We start from the raw sequence: 26117 nt of genomic DNA on the forward strand, positions 1-26117 counted from the left end.
AAAATTTGATTGGATTTTATTGAACATTAACTGAATGGTTTTGCATTCTGTTTGATCAGTTTCGCTTGTGATATTGCCTGGTTACCCTTGACTAGTATGGATGTACAATTATTTCAAAGGTAGTTCAAGTTAGTTGAGTTAGCCGAATATCTCAAGTTTTTAAGTCATTTTGTACACATTTACATAACATTGATTCACTCTCTGTCCCTCCTTTTAATTTGTGGTTATTTGAAATTGACAGCAATAAGCTGTTCATGCTGCTGCCAGTATCCTGGCACTCAGCCTTCCTTTCATGTCATTCCTTCACTTCATCTTTATTAAATGTTTACAAATCATTTAGGTTCAAGCTATAAGCCTGCAATTGTGGCTAAATGCTTGCAATGACAGCTGTTTTCTTCTGCCAATATTTGAATGCAGTTTTCTTGATCAGTTTTATTTTTGAGTGTGCAATTTGCAGTTACCTCCTGGAAAAAGAAGCATGGTAATGAATTTCAGATGTGGCATGAATTACTTATTTGTACCTTCGTACAAAATCAAACGCATTTGGGGCAAATTTTGTTTACTCTTTGGTTTCAAAGAATAAAATTGTGCCAATAATTCAACAAGTGCAAAGGCAATCCTTATAAATGGGGCAGTTTGTTGATTTCAGAGACTATAGTTTGAAATTTTCTGCTGGAGAAAGAAATAATGAGCCAGTACCAGTGCACATTCCTGAAGTTACCCAGGCTTGCAATTCTAGTCTAATCTGCTTCTTTTTGCTTCTATGGGGAGAGGAAAGTTCATTCTACAGATTGTGTTAACTAGTTTTAACAAGAATCTTCTTGTCTTTGATGGGAAGTAAATCTTTGATAAAGTTTAAATTGAATAGAAGATACTTATGTGAATACTCTTCTAATATTTGATGATATTCACAGAATCTAAAGGAGATGTCAGCTATGCATCTGATATTGAAAGGATCTCCTATCACTTTGGTAACCAAAACACACTTTAAGGCCAAAATCAGAGTCAACCTCCTCCTCTTTCACAACTCTACATGAACTGAACCTCCAAACAACAATGTTTGTGCCTTGAGTATAAGGGGGATGCCTATAGAAGGTAGGGGTATCACAGCACCAATCCTTACCATAGCCAAAACATAACTGCAAGTTTCACTTACTGACAATTTAAGGGCAATTATAGTATTTCACACTTGCAGGTTTTATAGACAGGTGCAAGATCTCTTGTTTTTTGGTTAAAATGTCCCCTTTTCCTCTAGATTGCACATATATGTCCTTGGTTTGGGGATATAGTCCTAACCAGGACTCATGGCCAATAATATTTAGGGATCAGAGCACTGGTGATGACAACAAGAAAGGTGAGAGAAATGAAATAGAAATATTATTCTGTCCTATAAGTAGAATGTATATTTTAGATGTTTTCTCTTCATTACTTCCCATATCCCACGTAAAGTATTCTGACCTTGCCCTCTCGTTTTTATAACTGAATGCAGCTTCCTGAAATTAAGATTAAGTTAGGCCATTGGTTCTCACACTTCAGCAGGGATCAAAATCATAGAATTGTTAAAACACAGATTGCTGAGTCCCATCCCCAGAGTTTCCAATTCAGTAGGTCTGATGGGGCCCAAGATTTTGCATTTCTAATAAGTTACAGGATAATGCTAATGTTTCTGATCTGGGGACCACACTTTGAAAATCATTGAGTTAAACAGTTATACAACTTAGTCTTCTGTTGCAGAAGAGTGATCATATTGACCTCTTCCATCCTTCCACCTCAAATAACTGTCACTCCATTTTTATGAAGGAATCTTAAGGAATTTTCTGACTATGCATGAATCAGATAGATATACATATTATCTATAAAATGTATATTAAAAATGAGTCTTAAATTAACTGAAATTTTATGACTACAGTGTTTGGAAAAGTAAATTATGAAACAATGCTAGATTTTTCAGGAGGAAATCAATGCAATTACACTGCATCAGCTTATTTTAAAAGTAATTAAGTTTTCCCTATAAACTCAACTCCTATCCATTTATATGGCCTTAGAGAATTTTCAGATACTCAAAGGTAATTAGCAACTAAACACAATGAACTATTAGTAAGTTAATACCCATTTTACTTTGTGCTTGAAATATTTCTTTTCTGTTAATATCATAATTTACTCAACTATAGTCTTCCTTTTGCAAAATATCTATTTTCTGAGATCAAAGCTCTTTGCTGGGCTGTATAATTACATGTAACAAAAATTAGGCATTTCCTCACAAAACTAACAGGAGAAAACAGAAACCCTAATGACATTAGTGAGGATCAGCAAAAGGGTAGTGTTTGAAAGTTGTTTGGTAATGACAATGCCAAGTATGCTAAGCTACTTGATTACACTATAGTTTATAAATCCCCTTTTGGATATGTGATCATTTAAGTTTCAGATGAAAGAAGCCGAAGAGAGACATCTCTAGCAGCTGAGAATCTGTACATGTTAGTTCATGTTTCTCTTTTTTAAAGTAGATGTATAGATAATAACATTTTTCCTTTTCAGAATAGTATTTTAGTTATCCTTATGTTTATAAAGAAACGTGAGGAGGATAATAGATGGTCCCCAAGAGCTTAGAGCTTTTTAACCCTGAGTGTAATTTTTTCATTCCTTTAGGCTTTCCAAAAAAGCAACAGTTTTTTCTTTTTAGCTTTTTAGTTGCTCCTGTGTCATAGGTAATAATAATACAAATCAAATAAAATCATTGAAAATACAATTGAAAATTGAAAAAAAATTTTTTGGCAAATAAAACTTTATAATTGAAGTATGGTATTTAATTTAGCTGAGTGGTAAAATTTTTCCCAGTGGAAATGAGGAAAGATGAGCTAACTATGGTATGACATGTATCTAAGTATGTAGGTGCTAATGTATAGGTATCCTACACATGCAATCTAGAACAATGTGGAAACTGACAAACTGGCGGGATCCTGACAACTGCAAAGAAAGGCTCTGTCCAGGTACATGAAGATCAATGAAATATGGTTTTTCAAAGTTCAAAACAAATTGAAAAAACAGTCTTACTGGACAAACAATGCCTTAACCTGAAAAAGTGGCTCTAACATTCGACTTTTTCACCGTTGGCTGTGATGTGCAGGACATTTGGTTATTGGGGGTTTGCTAGGGTGATCCACAATGCCATTTCCCCAGGACTGAAGCATTTCCAGCGATGTGGGACATTAAGTTTTCAAACCAGGAACATCTTGGGTAGACAGGGATGGTTGGAAACTCTAGGGTATGCTTTCACATCTCTCAGTTATACCTTATATAACACAAGCCAGGTATTGCACTCTGGATTTGGCTCCACAATCAGCTTCATTAGACGTTTGTATCAAGTTCATTTTTTGATGGTATGGTTTCTTTAGCAAGTTAGTAATGATACTTGTAAACCCTGCATGAGGTTAGTAATGACTTAATTACCAGCTATGCAAAATATTCTACATTTAATTTTTTGGAAGTTCAATTAAGTGAACAAATTCCTTTGAATTGGGCAATTGATGCTTTCTCTTATTTGCCAGTTCCCAAATGATTTTTTTTTTTCCTACAAGAATGGGGCTCTTGGAAACTTATATATGATAAAAAAAATTCTTTCTCAGCTTGAACTAGTGATTTCTAACTCCATATCCCTTGAAGAAGATAACATAGTGACTATGCACTAAAGATCCAACTTCCTTTTGGAGCAGATGAATATCTTTTGTCTTTGAGATAGATAAATATTTCATGGAGAAATGAATAATTTCTAAAACTTAATTTTTACATGACTCCAGGTATGTAACACTGAAATGATCTTCATGTAATGCGATAGCTGCCAAAGATGGGACCTGTCTTTGAAATTCTCAGTGTGAATGGCCTCCCCAGTATCACACTCAGTTGGCAAAAATTACCTGAGAAAAACTGCTTACTGTGAATTGATATTTGGATGTTATATTTTAAACCCCTTGGTTTTGCACAAAATTGAAAAACTCTGGACAAATAGATGAATAAAAGTTAAAGGATCATGTTTTCACTAAATGTTAAAACATGGGAAGCTGGTTAAAAATATATTTATAAAATAGAATACATTTATTTATTTATCTATTTATGGCTGTGTCGCACTGCATGTGGGATCTTAGTTTCCCGACCAGGGATTGAACCCACGCTCCCTGCATTGGGAGCTGAGAGTCTTAACCACTGGACCGCCAGGGGAGTCCCTAAAATAGAATACATTTTAAAATATCTAATGGTATTTAAATTAGGTGGCAACTGTGATTGGTAATAGTGCATTCAAAGGCACGACTGACTTTAACACTGAAACACAGTTCAGATTTCAGCCATTACATTAAAAATGTCCTCAGCTTTAAGTTATGTAATGATAAGCTGTACCTGTTGAAAAATATATGTGGGAAAAAGAAATAATTTTAATACAAACACGACCCATCTACAGGCATTCATTTATTCTGATCCAGCAACCATGGTAAATGTGTTTGGATAACTGGTCATAAGTATGCAACATTTAAAAGGGAGTGGAGATCTTTATTAAAACAGAAGGCTCCTCAAACTCCACAATGATGTCAGTAATGTAGGTCCTTGGAGCACATTATTGTTTCAAGCGGAGGTCCCCACACTTTCACATGGTTATAAAATATTATTTTGTGCTGCTGGCCTGGAATGAGAATGTCATACATCTGCAGGCAATCAGAAGAAACTGGACTGCATGTTTGATTAGCTCAATAATAAACGGGCACAAGTGTGACTTGACTTATGTTAGTCAGATTCCCTAGGCAGATTATCCTGTTGTTATCATATGAAATAACCCCCTTTTATCAACAATTAAGTCAGTCCACATTTATGGGCACTTTGCAAAATTGTGAGGTGGGAAGAAATCCAACTTAAGCCTTAAGTCATCCAAAAAACTTTTAACCCTACTTTTAATGATACAGACCCCCAATCCCAAATTTTAGAAATTAGTTGAATTATGCAAAACAGTTTGGGTTGGAAATGCCCTGTGTGCACACAATCAATGAATATGTGTTTAGCATCTACCATAAGCATTTAATAGTTTTAGCTTAAAATTAAAAGAAGTTCCCGAAGAAGTAAGGATTATAAATATTTTTAAAGTAACTTACTTTGTAAGATAGTCTAAATCTTTAAGAAAAATTAAATAGGATTTCATTTTTATTATTCACTTTTTATTACACAGTTTCTACTGTAACCAATGCATGTTGTAAATCCTGAATATGTTTTATTCTAGAAATTTTTCATTTGATTCTAGGCATTGTTCTTGCTTTCAACCACAACTGTCAATGGTGGACCATAAACAACTTTGACAGTTTCTGATAAACGATCCATTCATTTACCTGGGTTTTCTTCTCCTAAGTACCATTAAAACATACATCTGAAGTGTAAAAAATAATTCAGTATGTAAAATTCAATACTTCAAAAATTTCAGTAAAACTTTTCAGTTTCAGGAAAAATACCACCAAACCTTCCAATATAATTATATATTTAAATAACACAATTAAAAGTTGGTATCTTAAATAAATTCAAGGTATTTTAAAACCAGTATTCACTCAAATACACACACCATATATATTTTATATAAATATACATTTATTTGTAAATATCTATTTATTTATATATATAAATAACCTCATGAGGTTATCTCTTTGACATAATCCTTAAATTAAATATCTGAATATCAAGCAGATGCTGAAGCATTCATCATCAATATTGGAATTCTGACTCATGACAGTAACACAAAACAGATGCTAATATGATAGGTTCTCTGAAAAGTGACACCATCACAGCATGGGTTAGCTCTTGATGTGGGATACTTAAAATTTGAACACAAAATATAAAATAATAAAAGTCAGAGCCTGATAGGTTTCCTTACTTCATTTATAAACCATTTAAAATCTACTATATTTTATACAGAAGATAAAACTCAACACTGGTGAATAAGGGGCAGCATTCTAGAGGACCAGCAGTTGCTTCTTTCACTTAATGCAGCAGCTAGGTGACCCCAGCTGAACCCTTCAGTGTTGAGGGAGGAAGGTGCTCTTCCTCATTCAGGCAGGTAGAAGGTAAGAACTCCTGGGCCCTTTCCATTGGCCAGGGGGTACCAGGCACTTATGGTGTCTTATGGGGTTTACCCAGTCAGCCCCTGGTAGTGAAAAAGTAGTCTGGAGCTTCTATTGCCATGCTAGGCAGATCTAAAAGGGTTTGCTAAGTAGGCAAAGAGGAAGAAAATCCCTTAGCACAGTCCAGTTAGTTAATATCCTACATGTCTTCAAAGCCCAAGATTCTTATCACTTTGCTAGCATGAGTCTACAGCTGTTTATAGAATACACAGTGATGTGTACTCTTTGTGAAAATAAACAGAAAAACCCAGGCGGACGGTGCCATGGTGTAAGTGATATAAGCGAAATGTGCTCAAACGAGAGCTTAAAAATAGATATAAATGTGAGTGGGGGAGACTCCCTCAAAGGTAATGAGAAGCAGAAGTCCCATTTCTTTATTCCTCTGTGAGGAAAACAAGTCAGTGGCAAGTTCAATAAAAAGAAAGTTTGAGACCTTAAAGGGGGACATTTGTGGAGGAGCTTGACAGCACAATTTCAAATTCCAAATGAATAATTTGCTCCTTTTGACAGCTGTGACTCTGGCTCCATCTGTCTGGGTTTGAACGCTGCCTCTGTACTCACCACCTGTGTGACCCCTAGTTCTCAAACTTGGCTGCACACTGGGACCACATGGGGAGCTTTAAAAAAATACTGATTCTTGGAACCCACCCCCTAGAGACTGTTATTTAATTGGGCTGGGGTGTGGCTTGGACATGGAGAAGTTTTAAAGGCTCCCAAGTGACCCTAAATATGTGCAGCTAAGGTTGAGAACCACTGATGACCTCTCTGAGACACAGTTCCTCATTTGCAAAATGATGATGGTACTGGCAGCAACTACCTTTTAGGACTATTGTGATGACTGAATATGATAATGCAGGCAAAGCACTTAGCACAAAGTCTGGCGAGTGGGAAGCTCTCAGTAAATATGAGCTGTTGTCATCCTCACCACAGGTGCACCTGGGCAAGAACTTTCTCATTAGCACAGAAAGTCATGCTTACCTTGGCACACGTTATGCTCACTCTGCTCATAGCCTGTTGCACACTGGATCCGGTGAGAAGGGTTGGAGGGAATGCGCTGAGGGTCAGCTGGGTTCCGCCGGATGACAAAGTTATTTCGGCCAGTCTGCACTTCAGCAGCAGCACTGGCGACAAAACCACCCCCAGGCACCGCTCCACTGGCTGCCATGCCACTGGCTGCTACACCCCCAGTGCCTGTACTAGAGGTCACAGCTGCATTTGTAGCTGCACCCGCACCTTCAGCTGATGGTGTTTCTTGCTGCGGTTGTTCATTGTTGACAATAATCTGGGCTGTTTTAGGAAGGCAGAGGTATCCTCCGTAGTGGTTGACGCATTTCATTCCACCTTTGCAAGCGTCTGGGACAATGTCACATTCATCAATATCTGTGGTCAGTAATAAAATAAGTCAGGAATCTTCTTAGAGAGGAAACTCAACATGTAAATATATGCTTATGCCTTTTGGGTATAATACAGGCAGGACATGAAGGACATATGAGATGGATACAGAGAGCTATGTTCAGATGGGAAGTCTTTGAAAGTTGGCTCACCTTTGCACTGCTGTCTTATAGGATCCCACTCATATCCATCTGTGCATTGCTGTGAAGAAAACATCAAGATGGGGCCAGGAGACAGTTAATTGAGTATCCATTCTCTGAGAAGTCACTCTAAAAGCTTCATACTTATGGCAACAATCTTTGTGCTAGAGTCCTAGATAAATGATGAGATGGGTAGTTTACCATTCTGTAGCTTTTTAAAAAAGACACATCTGTGCACTGGACCGCTTCAGGGATCCCTTCTCAATCACCAGCTGTCTCAACTCTTTTGTTGTATTTGCGTTGGGTCCAGTTGCCCATAACCATCTTCTTGGAATTCCTTTCTCTCTGTCCCAATACTAATATTCTGCAATCTCTCTGACTGCTTTTTTGCTTTATTTGCCCCTTCTTCCACACTGTAAATTTTACCAAAAAAAAAAAAAAAAATTCAGCTGAGTTCTTTTTTTCAGCCCTTGACAATTTCCTCTCTCTCTCCAAATCCTCTTAGAGCATTCCAGACCTGGCTTTCCTTATCATTCCTATTCAGTCGAGTCCTGAGCCTCCTTCTCACACCATGGCCTGCCTCCTAGCTTTAGTTCCTACGGGTCCTCTCTAGTTCACTCACTGAAGGAACCATCTGTCAAGTACCTTCTCACACCAGGCACCATCCTAGTCCCTGGGAAAGCAAAGATGATTAATACCTTGTTCCTGTTCTCAAGCAGCTCACAGGCCTGAAGAGGAGACAGACAGGTGGATAAGTTGGAGCAAGATGTCAGGTGTCGTGACACAAGTCTGCCTGTGGAAGGAATGATGGACCCTACCCAGGGCTGTGGGTGGACATGACAGGGTGGAAGGGAAGGCTTTATGGGCAAAGTTACAAGTGAATTGGGCCTTACAGGACTTTTTTCCAGGGAGATATGGGGAGTCTAGGATGAGGGACCACGTAAGCAAAGGCGCAAAGTTGTTAAAGAAGGAAGGAGCTGCAAGTATTCCTGGGTGGGTGGAGTGAGGTTAGAGAGGTAGGCAGGGCCAAACCTGGGAAGCCTTTCTTTGGGATAGACGGAAACTGAATTCTACCTTAAAGGTCAGTGAATCTCAAGCTCCATTATGCTTAAGATTCATTCTGGTGCTTGTTAAAATGCAGATTCCTGGGCCCAACCAAAGGTTCTGATTCTGTAGGTTTGGTTGGGGGCCTGGAATCTGAATTCCTAACAGGCATCTCAGGTGATTCTGATACAAGTCATCTATGGGCTACTTCTTGAGAAACGCTGGTATAAGTGATGAGGCCTCTGAAGAAATTTTAAGCTCAAGAAAACATCTGATCAGATGCAGATTTGAGGAAGAGGCTTCAGGAAGGATTGAGCAAAAGTAAACAAATAAATAAACTTAAATTCTTTTGTAAGAGCCAAGTAAGTAAATAGTAAATTTACTTATATAGCTGAATGGAGACAGAGAGATGAGTTTAGGTATTTTACTGATTTCTGAGACTTAACAGGGTGAAAACTAAACTCACTTTATCTCCCAGACTAATTCTTTCTAGTTTCCCCAACACTGTCCAAGGCACTACCACCTTTCTTAGCACCCAGGATTACAACTTTAACATCAACTTTTCCAATTATTTTCCTTCAAGCTCTGCTGACTTTGTTTCCACTTCTATCTCTCCCACGTTGGTGTAAGCCTTCCTGGCCTCATGAGTAGGCAAGTCTCCTTAAGTGGTCTCCATATCTCTACATGCTGCACACAAGCCTCCATGACAATCTTTCTTTGCTCTCTTGGTTACGTTGCCCCTCCATCTAAGAGCTCACAGTGGCCTGTAGACCTCTCATCTCCCACTATTGCCATCTCTAGGTTCTCCCCACTACCTAGCTTGTTGTCACCTCCTGGACTTGACTTGGCTGTTTTCACTTCTAGCCTTTGATTATGCCACTTTTTCCGATTCAGTTGCCTCTTCAGCCTTTCTAGAATAATCCAAAGTCATCACTTCCTTCAAGAACCAACACAGAGTTCTACCTCCTTCAGTATGCCAGTATGAACATTAATTACCTCCTTGCTTTTGTATTTCTTTAGCAACATGTATAATCTGTATAATACTTTGTACTTTTCAAAAGTATTTTCCCAGGATAAATTCCCTAAGGTTAAGGTCTGAATTTTTTTAGTAAGCAAGTAAACTTAAATTCTTTTGATAGTGATGAGCATTGCTTAGGCACACGGCAGATACTTGATGAGTGAATAACTGAATGGACCCTATCTTTAACATGAAAGAATATGAGGCTATCTTGTGGATATGAACCCATCCTTCTGAAAAGTATCTTTCAAGCCAGGCAAAATGACAGTGCACTTGAATAAATCTGTATGCTAAATAGAGAAGACTTGCAGTTTGTTTTAGGTCTTCAGTTCCAGTACATTCAATATGGATCTACTATTAAACAAGCCTAGAGTGAATTTAGTTTCACCACTTACTGGCTGTGTAGTCTTTAGCAAGTTAGATACCTCTCTGATCTTCAGTTCCACTATCAGCAGAAGGAAGAGGATGTCACTTACCTCATACTTTGCTGTGAGGATGAAAGGAGACAGTGTCTCCACAGTGGAATTACTAAAAATATAGCTACATTTTGTCCTTTAGCCATGAACTAATAGGCATACACAATTCAAAAGAGAATAGCTCTAATCTTAGCACAAAAAGGGTGTCATATTTGGGAAACCTGTTATATGATGAACCCTAGTTAGTGGTCTTAAAACTACAGTGTTTAATCCACAGGGAACTTTCTCTGCTAAAGATGAGTAAGATTTAGGTGATTAGCAATGGGAAGGGGGTACAAGATAAGCAATTGTAAAAGCAATAAAATCTTTTATTAGATGAATATAAAAGTGGGTAGCTAATTTAATTTTAGCTCCCTAAGAAGGTAGTAAGTTTAGCCTGAATAACAAAACAATTTCATTTGAAGATAAACAACACATGTGTTCATTTATCTTGCTTTATTTATCTTCAGCAGAGGAAGCAACTACATTTACCATTAAGTTAACAAAATATTTATATTAAACCCCATTTGATTTATATCTGATCTAAACAACAGGGAATATTTGCTAGATGAATACTAACATTCTAGGGATAATATCACAAAAGTGAGATAATGTTTATTATCAGTAATTGACATTAGCTCACTTTTAAGAGTTTTATTTTCAAAAATTTTTCACATTCTTTTGAGTAAGATTACTTAATTTTAAATTGGGAGCAAGCAGAAAAATATGTTTTTCATATTCTGATCCAGGACAAATGTCATTTGCCTCACAACACTGATTAAAGACTAGAAAACACAAAACAGAGGTGCAAACAAACTCACCAGAAGTGAGGTAAGCACTGCCCTCTGTTCTCACCATATCCATTCCTGGCAGTGGGAGGGGTTAGATGATATATTCAATATTTTATTAAATGTTGGTTATATCCATACAATTAACTAATAATCAAAATTATTTGGAAATATCAGATATGCTAATTAGAAAATGCAAAACCAAATTTCATAAAATGCATTTTAAAACCATTTTACCAAATATCACATCCTGGTAACACGTAAAGTCTATCTGAATGGCATTTATATGAGTTATCAGTTATACTGTAAATGAATAATAGCCTTTATGAAGTCAAGGAAGTCCACTTACATGAGAACATAAGTCACATGCACAAATGAGGTGATGGGCTTTTGTGATATTTAACATTCCTATTTGACTTGTCTTACTCCTTGAGTTTTGGTTTCATCTGCATGTATATAGGAATTCAGGTTTTCCAATTACTTATACCCATTAATTTGTTTAATGTGTCAGAAACATGTAGCTTACTTTGGGTTTTGTTTTAAAGGGGTTTCCCTTTTTGGCCTTGCACAACTCCTTGCATTTTGGTCCCTGTCTCAAATGGTGATCTAAGAGAACTTTTGTTGTTGTATTTTTAATATCTTTATTGGAGTATAATTGCTTCACAATGTTGGTTTCTGCTGTACAACAAAGTGAGTCAGCTATATGTATACATATATCCTCATATCCCCTCCCTCTTGGACCTCCCTCCCACCCTCCCTATCCCACCCCTCTAGGTGGTCACAAAGCACTGAGCTGATCTCCCTGTGCTATGCAGCTGCTTCCCACTAGCCATCCATTTTACATTTCGTAGTGTATATATGTCAATGCTACTCTCTCACTTCGCCCCAGCTCCTCCCCCAACCCCCTGCCCCCCCACCCCGCTCCCCCTGCCCCGACCAAGTCCATTCTCTACGTCTGAGTCTTTATTCCTGCGCTGCCACCAGGTTCATCAGTACCGTTGTTCAGATCCCGTATATGTGTGTTAGCATACGGTATTTGTTTTTCTCTTTCTGACTTACTTCACTCCGTATGACAGACCCTAGGTCCATCCACCTCGTTACACTAAGTGAAGTTTTGAAAGGACAGGCAATTTACAACGAATCTTAAACATGAAACTTGCTAACGTTTATTATCCGCCACAGCGAACAGCCCACATAGACTGGCAGGAGTGGATAAAGTCTCCCTTGTGCCACAGAATCCCTATGAACCGCACTTATCTCAAATTCCATCACCCCTTACCGTGTACGTGATGGTTTCTTCGGTGTCCTGTGACTTGACCAACGCCAGAGTCAGCATAATTAGGAAAAGGGCTTTCACCATCGTGAATCTCAAAGAAAACACAGCACAAACCGATGCTTAGTATCTGCTGCCGGGGAAATAAAACTTCAACTGTAAAGTAACAAGCAAGATAGGGAAGGCGGAGGAGGCTGAGGCTCCATCATACCCAACTTCCAATTTACTTTCTCATGTCCCCTCCCCCTCCTCAACCTTCCCTTGGCCAAACGAGGCACCAAAGACTGTAAAACGGATGCAGAATTACATTTCACTTTACTCTGTCCGGCTTCGCTGAAATATATACAAAAGATATACAGCGTGCATTTTATACTGCACCTACACAACAGGCTCGAGAAAGGGAGTGAAAGAGAAAGAGTACAGTGTCATTAATTTCAAAGGAGACGGTTCATTTTTTCCCGAGGGTTGAAGTGGGGCAGCAAATCTCATATTCCCTTGAACGTTAAGGCTTTCCCTATAAGCTCACCTCCAGCTAGTTAAGTTCCTTGCACAGCTCAGCAGAAAAACCTGTGAACAAATATGAATTACTTTGGCTTCAAACTTCTTTTTTTTTTTCTTTTTAAACAAAACACCAGAACAAAACTCGTGGAGCAATCTCCTCCCCTAGGATAGAATACCTGCCCTTCAGAGCTCCTTCTTACATTGCCCAGCGCAAACTCTCAAAGTGGCATTTCCAGGCGTTCTCTTTGCGCAGCTTTGTTTAAAACCGCCAGGTTGTGTAGAGGAGCAGCCCAAAGCGTCTCATGCCCTCGTGCCTTATCAGTCCCTCGGCCCCCGAAATGCTACCTTCAGGATCGGGGCTGCCTAGGGCCGGAACTGGGCAACCACACAGCGGCCCGAAATACCAATTTCAGGGCAGCCGGCCAGGCACCCCCAGGGAGGCGAGGTCCCCTTTCTCAACTGTATGTTATCAGGCGGCCGTCCCCGGGGAGCTGCTCAGCGCTCCAGTTTCTAACCAGCTCCCGTGGAATCCAGGTGCGGCTTAAATCTCTGGCCCCCTGAAACTTTCAAAACCTTGTTTATGGGCAAAGCCCTGTCGGCTGATTGTCGGCACGCACACACATGCCCATCCAAACAGATGTCACCCCGTACTCGCACATGCTGACAGATCGCATTCCTAGACCACACACCTCCACCTCCCTCTCTGCCTGAGAGATCCTGCACAGTGTGGGGCAGTTCTCAGGTCCACTGCACCCCTCAGGTCACCCCACTTACTCCTCGGCGCGCGGCCCCGCGGGCACTGGGCGCGCTGGTGTGACCCCCGCTTCGGGGCTCCTACCTGCGCGGCCGCGCTGCGCTCCGGGCCCGGGCAGCGAGGGGAGAGAGCAGGGGAGGGCAGCCCCGTGGGTCTGAACTGGCGAGGTCTGGCAGCGGCCGCGGCGGCGGCAGGAGGAGGAGGAGAAAAGGAGGGAAAGGGGAGGGCGAAGGGGGGCGGAGGAGAGAGCTGAGGGAGGCGCAAAAGGGCTGAGCCGAGGGCTGCAAACCGGGCGGGAGTGCGCGCTGCGCAGCTGGGTCTGCGCCCCCTCCTACAGGGGCTCTCCACCACCCGCCTGCCCTCCCCTGCCAGCCCCTCACTCTTCGTTCCCAGACGCGCCGGGACTCCAGGCAGAAGATGGCACGTTTGGCATGTGACGTTTGGGGTTTGAATCGGCCTTGGTGATGCTCCAGCCTCCCGGGCAATTTCTCGTGCGCCGCGGAGTGGAAAAAGGCTCTCCTAGTAGAGCTTGTTGTGAGCGTCCTGAGAAATTGCTTATTATTATTATTATTATTTTTTTTTTTTTTTCCCCAATAGGTGAATCCTAGGAGAGTAAATTAACTCCATTCGTAGAACTGGTTCTTTCGCCTTTTCTTTAAGATACTTTTTTTTTTTTTTGAAGGGTGGGGAAGTGCCTGCTTCCTCAAAGGTAGAAAAAAGAGAATTCATTCATTCCACCAGTATCTGTGACTTACTATGTACGAGGGCTTGGGGATGGGCCAGGTAGAACTCACACTCACAAGATCGTGACCTTGGGTTGTTTTCTGGTCTCTCAAACCCCCCTTTTTTATGGGCCCCTTGTCTCATCTACTGCTTTTCTTCTCTCCCCTGGTTCCCTTGTGGGAGTCCCCAGTACTGGTCATTCAACTTTGGGCATTTCACTCTCACCTTTCACACTAATGGTGGAATTTCAGGAATCTGGAGAGAAAAAAACAATATTTTTTCTGGCTTCTTCAAATCTTACCACACAGATTGCAGTTATCTTTGAAAGCTCTAACTCTAAAGTCAGATTAAGAGTTTGCCTCCAAGGCAGTCATGCCTTCTGAAGCAAATACGGTTTCATGAACAAGACAAATGAGACAATATGCAAGCTGAAGGTACTCACTCTGATCTCAGCAGCTCCTTCCCCTTCCCTGCAGACCAAAGGAGGGACAGGGAGATGGTAGGGAGGGCAAGAGAGAGAGGCTGCCAGGTGGAAGCCTCTCTCCATACCTCTGGGGTATGCAATGGGTCGCCAACCCTGCCAGTTTGGCTGCAAGCCACACAATATTGGACATGATCAGAGGAGCTTCACGAGCCTGAACCTTACTTTAGTACATGGGGTTTTGCTAACAGTACTGAAGATTTTGGTACCAAAATTCAAACGTTTGTTTTCCCAATCATTAATGACCTCCAGACTTTAAAAAGTTGGATCTTTGCTTTTGTACAGTAAAAGGTAGACATTTTCTTCTACTTTTTGAATTCTTTTTACCTGTCTTCAGCCCTTTCCCCAGAAAAAGTGAGTTAAAACTCCCAAATTTCTATTCTCAGCCTGGAACTCTTCCTGTACATCCAACTACTGACTTGCTATCTTCAGCTGTACACCTAATGGATATTTCAAACTGAACGGGTCTGCTGATTCTCACCCTCTCTCCCAACCTGCTATACCCACCTGCTTCACCATCTCAGTGAAGAGCAATTTCATCTTTCTGTTTGCTCAGATCCAAGATCACAGAGTCATCCTTGATTTCTGTTTTTCTCACACACCCTGCATTCAATTCTTCAGAAAACTCTGTTGGCTCCATCTTCAAACTGTATCCAGAACTGAACCACTTCTCATCACTTCGTTCATGACCACGGTGGCCTGAGCCACCACCACCTTCCACGCTAATTACTACAGCCTCCTAATTGGTCTCCTTGCTTATACTCTCGGTCCCCTGCAGCCGTTTCTCAGCAGAAGTTCATATAAATGGAATCCTAGAGTATGGACTTCTTTGTGTCTGTCTTCCTTCATTCAGCATGCCTTTGAGATGCATCCTTGTTGTTAGGTGTATCAGATGTTCATTCCTTTTTATTGATGACTAGTATTCCATTGTGTGGATATACCCTGGTTTGTTTATCTGTTCACCTGTTGATGGATATTTGGATTGTTTATGAATAAAGCTGTCATGGACATTTATGTAGAAATCTTTGTGTGGACATATGTCTTCCTTTCTTTTAGGTAAATACTTAGGAGTGGGACCTCTGGGTCATATGGTATGGGTATGTTTAACTTTATAAGAAAGTGCCAAAATGTTTCCCAAAGTGACTGTACCATTTTACATTCTTACCAGCAATATGTGAAATTCTATGTGATATTGTCAGGAATTTATAAGTTAGCCATTATGGCAGGTGTGTAAGTGGCATCTCACTGTGGTTTTATTTTACGTTTCTCTGATATCTAATGATATTGAACATTTTTATGTGCTTATCATCCATCATTATGTCTTCTCTTGTGAAGAGCCCATTCAAATCTTTCATCCATTGCTTTATTTTTGGTTTTTTTGTCTTATTAGTGGTAAGAGTTTTTTTTAAAAAAAATATAGTCTCCCTGCGAGTTCTTCGTCAGATATATATTTTTTGAATATTTTCTCCCAGTCTTTGCTTTGCCTCTTCATTTTCTTAATGCTGTCTTCTGAGAGCAAACATTTTAAATTTTGATGAAGTCTAACTTTTTTTGTTGTTTTATGTTTTGTCCTCTTTATGTACTATTTACAAAATCTTACCTTGGGCAAATCTTGTAAGCTCTATAAACCTCAGTTTCTGCTTCTGTAAAATGGGTAGGATAGCACACTCTACTTAAGGTTGTGGGGATTGAGAAAGAAACTCATCAATCAAATATCAAATACATGTGAATGATTGTTCTTAGGTATTACAATATATAATATGATGGGCTATAGTAGACCGTTCCTCCATCCTAATATAACCCAGGATTATTTAGGTATTCCTTACAATAGGGTATCTCCTGACTAGTCTAAGGTAATGAAATCAGCAACGGCATTTTCTGGCTATTGTTTCAGCGTAGCCCATTGTCCCACTTTGACCAATCAGAACTGAAAGGAAGGATTTCTTTCCTAGGTAAAAGGCTTTCCGTGCTCACAGTGGAGGAGAACAGTGGAGCCCTTTGCCTCAGTTGCCACTGGCAGCCATATTACAGCCTGGAGGGAAGCCAGCCTGAGCATAAAGGTGATACATGCTACGCATGGCCAATCACATGGAGAGAACCTGGATCTTGAGGGATTGTTCAGAGGGCCGAGTGACCCTAGAACTCATGATACTTTTAGGGGTCCTCCACAAAGGTTTAATTTTTAAAGTCAGAAGGAAAAAATAAATTTCATCCAGTCTGGATTATATTTGTCCTTATACCATTGCAGTTGTAAAATATAATTTTTGTATGGAGAAAGGGGCCCATGAAGTCAAAAGTGCCCAGGGACAATGAAAGTCATAATGTGGCCCTGATTGTTGAGCTTCCAAATCAGCCAAAAGCAAACTCTGTCCTGCCTCTGCACCCCAGTTTTGTGAGGTGTAATGTATTTCCTTATGGCGCAAGCCAGTTTGAGTCAGGTGTTCAGTTACTTGGAGCAGAAAATGTCTTGCTGCTAGCATGAGGAAGCCTCCTACTCCGGAAGCTCTGGCTCTTGTGATGTGTTGTACCTGTGTCCTGCACCCCAGAGTGGCAGGCCTTGGCTGATTCTTGGGAGAGGCTCTTGGGAGAGATTCCCAGGCTTTCTGTCCTGGGGCAAGCTGAGCATTCCAACCACTTCTGCTTGGATCAGCTTCTGGGTCCCCCTCCATCCCCTTACCTTTGTGTGTGTGTTTGTGATTTTCAAAGATTTAAGACTTGAGATCTTCCTTTAATAGTCACTGCCTCAGGAAGGCAACTCTGGCTTCTCTTCACAGCATTTGTAAAATAACCAGTGATCAGCTTTTATAAGGGAGCCCTCTATTTCCCAGTTTGCCAGCTATTATACTATATGTATCACAAAGAAAAACTTATATTATTATGTTTTCTTTACTATTTCCCTTTTTTAAAAAATCCCTGAAAATAATTAGAAGTCTCAAGGACCCACAAGGGTCTTTAATTAACTGAGTCATGGAGCCACAAGTCTTGCAGTTAAAACCTGGTTAATAATATTTTATTGGGTATGGGCAACTGGAAGGTGAAATCTGTGAAAAAATGAATTCAGTAAGAAAGCAGTGAAGATGGAACAATTACGTAGGGATTAATGGCGGGGTGATCAACTCATCCCAGTTTGCCCAGGACTTTTCCAGTTTTTGCACTGAAAGTTGTGAGTCCTGGGAAAGCACTCAGTCCTAGGCAAACTTAAAGGTATAGAGAAGGGAATTCCTTGGTGGTCCAGTGGTTAGGACTTGGTGCTTTCATTGCCGGGGCCCAGGTTTGATCCCTGGTGGGGGAACTAAAATCCCCAAAAGCTGTGTGGTACAGCCAAAAAAAAAAACAAAAGTGTACAGAAAAGGTGTGGTAGAAAGAAAATAGGACAGGACTCAGGAGTTCTTGCCTGGACTTTTGCCATGCTCTAGCTGGGGAACCATGGCAGTTGCTCAACTTCTTTGAGTCAGTTCTGCACACACATTGACCTGGGTAACGACATTTATTTGTAGTTATTATATTGTATTGGTACTTGCCTGTTGTTATCACATTCTACTTTCCTGTATTTGTCACATTGCTTTTGTCTGTTCGTCATCTATTCCCTTATAGTGGTAGGCCATGACCAGTTTTGCCCATAGAATGCCCCTAAGTGTACACAAAGGAAAAACTCCTAAGTCCAAAAAATAAGGAGAAATGGCCCAGTGTCAGTAAAACAAGAATGTCAAAGTCCAGAACCTGGCTATTAGGTCTGGTGATGTGGCAGAATTATCGTCTTCTGTAGTGGTTTACGTTGTTTCTGTGTGCCGATGAGCCTGAGGATATGAAGAGCACTGAGCCTGCGATTCCAGGTTTCTCTGACTGGAAGACCGCCCATTCTACACGGGCTGTGAGGACTTCTAGATTTAGGTTTGTCTCTGTGAGCTACACGGCAGGCCAGGAGCTGGGGCATCCACCCTGAGCTCTTATTTCATTTATATAGTCGTCCTCTTATTCACGGGGTGTATGTTCCAAGGACTCCAGTGGATGCTGAAACTATGGATAGTACTGAACCCTATATATACTATGTTTTTTCTTATACATACATATCTATGATAAAGTTTAATTTATAAATTAGGCACAGTTAGAGATTAACAACAATAACTAATAATAAAATAGAACAATTATAACAATATACTATAATAAAAGTTATGTGAATGTAGTCTCTCTCTCAAAATATCTTATTGTACTGTATTCACCCTTCTTCTTGTGATGATGTAAGGTGATAAAATGCTCACATGATGAGATGAAGTGACGTGAATGACAATAGGCATTGTGACTTAGTGTTAGGCTACTATTGACATTCTGACAATAAGTCAGAAGGAGAATCATCTGCTTCTGGTGATCCTGGATCATCGAACCATGTTGATGTCTATGATTGGATGTAGGCAGATGATGTCAATGGTTGGGGACCCCTGGTGGGATGGAGCAGGATGACTCAAGATTTTATCATGATACTCAGAATGGCACAGCAATTTAACACTTATGAGTTGTTTATTTCTGGAATTTTCCATATATGTTCAGACCGTGGTTCACCTTGGGTGACTGAAACTGTGGGAAGCAAAACCATGGATAATTGGGGACTGCTGTATCCTTTGCCTGCTTATTCTTACTATCTTTGAATCCAGACACCACGGTTTGGCCTTGAGTACTTCCACTTCATACAATTTGTATGGAGCTTATTTTTCCTGTGACTTTTTGGTGAGCATGTGACTCAGTCTCTGCCAATCAACATCAAATCTATAGACACAGTGATTGGTTCAGGAATGATGGACACACCCTAAGATAACCCCCAATGAGGGGTTAGTATAGGGCTTGGATCTGGAGAGCCTGGGTTCAAGTCCTGCTGTGCCACTCACTGACTGTGTGAACTTGGGAAAGTTACTTAACCCTTTTTGGGCCTCAGTTTCCTCACATGTGAAATGGGGATAATGATAATTCCTATCTCATAGAATTTTTATGAGTATTAAATAAGAAAATGCACATAAAACCCTTAGTACAGTTCTTTGCACATAGCTATTGCTGCTGTTGTTATTATTGATCACAGTGACTTATCTTAAATCAGGTAGTCGGATTAATTGCATGATAGAATAAAAGAGGTTATTAGGGCTAAAAATTGCTTCATGTTTTTGTGTGTAACTCTCTCTAGTTTATGGGCTATTTAGAGGAATCAGGGTCTGGACACATAGTTTACTGCAGTTTGATGACTGGGTCATGGAAATCTGTGACCCCACCCTGAGCAGCGTCCTAAGACAATGGTATTTTTTGAATAAATTGCTCTGAGATACCTAATTTTTTGAATTTCAAGTGGCTTATAAAATTATACTTCCTTACTGGTAATAAATAGTAATAGCTAACATGTACGTAGTACTTACACTATGTCAGGAACTGAAGCAAGCGCTACATGTGTTAATTCAACAGCACTATTATTATGCCTATTTTACTAAAAGGGAAATTGAGACAGAGCAGTTTAGTACCTTGCCCTGGTCATATAGGTAGTGAGCAGCAAAGTAGGGGTTCTAAAGCAAGCTGTCTGGTAGCAAGAACGCCTGCTCTAAAGTTTCCTCTATGTTACTCCCTCCCCACCACCACCTGAATATCTAGGATTGCAGGGATAGAACAGAAGCATGGATGATTCTTTAATGTGGTACAACTACAGAGATTCAAACTGGACGTGTGGATTGAGTGGACTGCAACTGGAGATTGCAATAAATTCACCTTGCTAAATTGCTGTGAACCCACGGGAATCTGAGATTTTAAAGATTTGAAGATCTGTTTGGTGGGGGGGAGAATGACAATTTCAGAAGAGATTCACAGATGTCGATGACTACGCATCGTGATTTATTTTTTTAAATTCCTTTTATTTATTTATTTATTTTTTGGCTGTGTTTGGTGTTTGTTGCTGTGCGCGGGCTTTCTCTAGTTGCAGCGAGCAGGGGTGACTCTTCGTTGTGGTGCATGGGCTTCTCATTGCGGTGGCTTCTCTTGTTGCGGAGCATGGGCTCTAGGTGCGTGGGCTTCAGTAGTTGTGGCATGTGGGCTCAGTAGTTGTGGCTCTCAAGCTCTAGAGTGCAGGCTCAGTAGTTGTGGTGCATGGACTTATTTGCTCCGTGGCATGTGGGATCTTCCTGGACCAGGGCCGAAACCCAGGTCCCCTACATTGGGAGGCGATTCTTAACCACTGCGCCACCAGGGAAGTGCCTGCACGTGCTTTAAGTCTCCGTCTGCTTTTGACTGTACATCCAAATCAAAGATGTCCTATCAGTGTGGCTCAGTTCTAAGAGCAGCTGATTAAGGTGTTGGCTAACTATGCCCAACCTTGGGTAACCCTGGTGTCCTAGAGACCAAGACATGAATAGCAGAAATAGCCTACAGTTTTTGGCCATGTAGCCAAATCAGGCAATATTTGGGTCCAGTTGGTTTGTGAAAGTATATCCCCTTATGAATCTGTTGAAAGAGAAGCCAATGCTTGAGCCATATTTGGCTGTATAAGTCTTTGCCTTTCATAAAAAGAGTTCATTTGTTAAATACTAGATTTCTTAGTGACATGATAAAATTTGATCACTGACTACTGATAGCCCCTGTAACATAGTCTTGCAAGAATAATGTTGATTAAATTATTTATTTTCTTGGGCTGCTTTCATACTGATGCTTAAAAATTCAATAGTTCTGAATAGCTAAGTTTACCATTATTATCCAAGAAAATATTCTTGTGGTAAATACACATAAGGATTTCTGATATACTTGCCATTATTAAAACAAGTCCTTGGAAGAGATAGTTTCTAATAGTCTTTTTAGTGCTAAAATTCTTTGATTTTTATCTTATCTTTTGTTACTGAATTGGAGTCAGCATCAGGCCAAGAGAAAAAATGAATTTAAGTGGGCTTTCAGCACATGCTCAGTCTTTTCTAATACACACACACACACACACACACACACACACACACACACCATTATAAACTTCTACACAGAAGATAATGTGTTTAGTAAATTGATTGCTAAAACACCCCCAAACACTAACCTATGTGGCTGATGGCCTGTGCTAGAAGGAGACTCATTGAAATACATGGAGGTTGGATTGCAGCTTTGGCTTCAAAGAATATTGGCAACTTTGCATTTATGTGATATTAATTTGCCTCAAGTATGTCACTGGTGAGTTCTTTGTTTTAGTGAGTGCCAGATGTATTCTTCTTCAGAATATATTTGGTGAAACTCTCCTTCTGAATGCCAAACGGACATGAGAAAACTTTCAGTCATCTGGAGCTTGTAAATTGTTCTCAAATTTTTGGAATTTTATTGAAGGCTTGATTTCATCATAGAGCAGAGAATACCTTGGATGAATAAAAAGCAAATCAATCAGAAATGATTGGAACCAGTAATTAGAATTTCCTTGGAGAGATAAAATGTATGATGTAAATCCACTGTCTTGAAAAAAAAAAAAAAGTTGCTTTCTAACAAGTTATCAGATCTTACAGAACAACTTCAGATGCGGACACAGATGTGAAGCTTTATTTTGTTTTCAGCAACAAGTTCCTTCCTCCCTTTTTTCAAAATTAGCTTTTCTGGAAACTTCATTTGGCTAATCAAGGCCGATGGGGTTTCAAGATGATTGCATTGTGGAGCATGAAACTAGAAATAATATCCCCTGAAAATTAGTAATTTTATTTCAATATGTAATTTAACGAAATGGATCATCACTCTCCCACTTTTGCCAGTTTGGAATCTTTCCATAATATTTTGTTGACTTTTCGAATTATCTGTGTTCTACTTTCCAATTTTGTTTTACCTTATTTGAATTATTTTTTCCTTCCCGTTGTGGATTTTTTATTAAAATAGAAAATCCTCCTTATCTGTCCTTTTGTGAATACTTAATCTTGTATCTTGATACCGATTATAGATAACAAAACGGGTTTTAAAATCTCTTTGAAAAAATTTAAATTAATTTTTTAGGGAGCAGTGGTTCAAACAAAATCAAAGACATTGTATATGTTGAAATTTAGAATTTTTAAAAAAAATGTGTAATAACATTACTAAAACTGATGTATGATTTTTTTCTCCTTAGTATGTCATATCCTATACCAATGGAACTGCTGAGACCAAAGCCTAAAATGGAATGGACATTATTATTTTCTCTCTGCCCTTAGAGGAATTTTAAGGCATAAATTATTTTGATAAACTAGCAGTAACTTCTTTATCACTATAGAATGTGGAAAGGGAAAAACAGTCTTTCTGTTTGGAATTTACAGTATGCTGCTAACGGATAAAGTATAAGGAATGACATATCTGACTTTTATCATTAATTAAATAGGGCAAATGTGGAAACTCTATTCAAGGTAAGAGGTTAAAAGTTTACATATCCACAGGGGAGATATTGCAAGGATACTGCTTAGATTTAAGTGTTTTGTTTTTTTTTTTCCTAAATAACTCTGTTCAAGCAGATGCTTCAATTGCAGTTAATTTTTAAAAGGGCCAAGAGTTATAAAATATTTGAATTTATTCAATACATTTGGAAGAATGGCAGGATCAGGAAGAAATTTCCAATCTGATTTAAGAAAGATGAATTCATTTTATGGAGAAAAGGAAAAAGAAGAAAAAAGGGATCTTATCTGCTCCAATTCCTTCATGAAACTTGGAGCTTAGATGACTTGTCCAACTTAACCCTTGTTAGTAGTAGAGCCAAAGACTAGAACCAGGTGTCTTGACACCTTGTCTTTGGAGCATTCCACTTCCCTGCCCTGTCTCTTTATCTACATCCTCCTTTGTCTCTTTGACATAATCTTCATTATCATCTTCCATTCATACAACACAAAGTGAGTGTTTGACTGAGGCATGTTTCAAGGCTTAGGGAGCTGCTGGGTGGAGCTGACATGTAAGTGTGCAGAATGAAATGGATCTTATATCTTCGGCCAAGCTGTGATTTTCTTGAAGGCAGGGATTGTGTTTTTCCACCTCTCTTCCAGGCCACATTGCAGAACATGGTCTATGAAGCTATATGCAGAATGCACTCTGCCTCAGGAAATTTCTCCACCTGTCCCTAGCCTATGAATCCTCTTCTCTGTTTTGGTTTCTACCTATTGACTCCTAGTAGGAGTCCTCCTCTCAGCCTACACCCTCCTTTGGACTGACAATTCACTTGGTCAGCCTGACTTTGATTTTGGCTTTCGTATTATTTCTGCTTAACACTATGCTCTGCAGACCTTGGTCAAGTGACCCTCATATCTGCCCCTACTGTAAGCTCCAGGACACTGTCCCTAGTCCATGCTAAAGCCCAGCTCCCATCTACCTGGGAGCTGAAATTGATAGTCTTACCTTCGTACTGCTGAAGAAATGAAGATAGCCTTGCACTTGGTAGATACTCATCAGGCATTTGTGGAATGAACAGTAAAGACACTAGTGTCATCTTTGCTGTCATCCTCATCTTTTTATTGAATGGTTGGCTTGGAGAGAAAGTGTGATGCAAAATGGATCATGATTCAATTGATCACATTCAGATACATGAAAATAAAGCCTACTCTTAGTCTTGAATCTCCAGATGGCTGGTTTAAATACCTGGCAAATTCTATGTATATCTGGTTATTATTTTCCTTCTCTGTGTGTGAAGACTTAGTTTGGATATAAGTTTTGCTATATTGAGGAGTTCTTTTCTCTTTTCTCTGAGGAACTATCCAATCAGTGAAGGAAATGGGGTTCTGCTGTGTACACATGCTGAGTTTCTATCACTTTGTCTTCTTTCAAACTTTCAGAAATTATTGGTTGGAGTTAACTAATAACTAGCAATTTAAAAATAATGCATGAATCAGCTATATTTTAGACAAAATAGCATTTATTTTTCTTCTGAAGTATATTAAAGTATATTAAAGGAGTATGACAATAGGTTTTAAAATTACACCCTTAATTAGAAGCTTATTTTCAGTAGTTTTCTAACATTTAAAAATGAATTTATTATGTTTCTAAACATTCTGTAGCTTCCTTCTTCCTAATGACTCTTTTTGACAACAGTATTTCTTTTTTTCTGATTTTAGAAGTAATATTTGCTCAATGAAGACATTTTATAAAAATAGGAAAATATAAAGATGTAAATTAAAATCACCCATAACAAAAATAACTTAAATATTATCACTCTAAGAGACAACTACTGTTAACATTTGGTTGTATTTCTTTCCAGACTTTTCTATATGCTCCCTCGCTCTGTCTTGATTTCTCTCTTTCTCCAATATTTATTCTCAGGATATATGCAAATGTAGACAACATTGTTATTTTGGAACATGTACATTATATATATACAAGATTTTGTATATTGTTTTATTATCTTTCTTAACATTCATATTTTAAACATTTCTTCATATTTTGTAATGTTTCATAAAGCTTTTGATTTTCTCTATGAAAATTTTGATTTTCTCTATGAAAGCTTTGATTTTCTCTATGAAAAATCTCTAGCCCTAGGTTCTAGTCATTACTGAATTGAACTACCATAATTTCCTGGATGATAATCATGCTGTATTTTGGTTAATTGAAAATCTGGCTTTTTTTAACCCTCAATTATGATAATATCATATATAGACTTTGTTGAGATATCTTACTTTTTTAAAAAACCTGATGGATCAGAAAGACCTTAAGGAGACCAGAGGGCAAACAGAAGAAGCAAGAAGAGCTACAGTCCTGCAGCCTGTGGAACAAAAACCACGTTAACAGAAAAATAGACAAAATGAAAAGGCAGAGGTCTATGTGCCAGATGAAGGAATAAGAAAAAACCTCAGAAAAACAACTAAATGAAGTGGAGATAGACAATCTCCCAGAAAAAGAATTTGGAATAATGATAACGTAGATGATCCAGGACCTCGGAAGAAAAATGGAGGCAAAGATTGAGAAGATGCAAGAAATATTTAACAGAGACCTAGAAGAATTAAAGAACAAACAAACAGAGATGAACAATACAATAACTGCAATGAAAAATACACTAGAAGGAATCAATAGCAGAATAACTGAGGCAGAAGAACAGATAAGTGACCTGGAAGACAGAATGGTGGAAATCACTGCTGAGGAACAGAATAAAGAAAAAAGAGGGAAAAGAAATGAAGAGAGCCTAAGAGACCACTGGGACAACATTAAATGCACCATCATTTGCATTATAGGGGTCCCAGAAGGGGAAGAGAGAGAGAAAGGGCCCAAGAAAATATTTGAAGAGATTATAGTCAAAAACTTCCCTAACATGGGAAAGGAAATAGCCATCCAAGTCCGGAAGCGCAGAGTCCCAGGCAGGATAAACCCAAGGAGAAACACACCAAGACATATAGTAATCAAATTGACAAAAATTAAAAACAAAGAAAAATTATTAAAAGCAACAAGGGAAAAACGACAAATAACATACAAGGGAACTCCCA

General features: G+C 39.2%; 1 protein-coding gene across 3 annotated transcripts in view; it reads right to left on the minus strand.

The window, feature by feature from the left end:
- The window catches only part of EFEMP1 (EGF containing fibulin extracellular matrix protein 1), a 68326-nt gene extending 54598 nt beyond the window's left edge, over positions 1 to 13728 (minus strand). The window contains exons 1-5 of one of the 3 annotated variants that reach the window (XM_068564723.1): positions 13532 to 13727; positions 12783 to 12823; positions 12263 to 12350; positions 7691 to 7739; positions 7125 to 7526 (exon numbers count right to left, since the gene is read on the minus strand). In XM_068564723.1, the coding sequence (XP_068420824.1) occupies positions 7125 to 7526; positions 7691 to 7739; positions 12263 to 12343 (532 nt within the window). In that variant the 5' untranslated portion in view covers positions 12344 to 12350; positions 12783 to 12823; positions 13532 to 13727. Of the gene's footprint in view, positions 1 to 7124; positions 7527 to 7690; positions 7740 to 12262; positions 12351 to 12782; positions 12824 to 13531 lie in introns of all 3 variants that reach the window. The other 2 variants (XM_068564722.1, XM_068564724.1) reach the window with 2 other exon arrangements.
- Between the last annotated feature and the right edge of the window lie 12389 nt (positions 13729 to 26117).

This window comes from Eschrichtius robustus, chromosome 15, assembly GCF_028021215.1.
Source record: "Eschrichtius robustus isolate mEscRob2 chromosome 15, mEscRob2.pri, whole genome shotgun sequence".
Taxonomy (NCBI): domain Eukaryota; kingdom Metazoa; phylum Chordata; class Mammalia; order Artiodactyla; family Eschrichtiidae; genus Eschrichtius; species Eschrichtius robustus.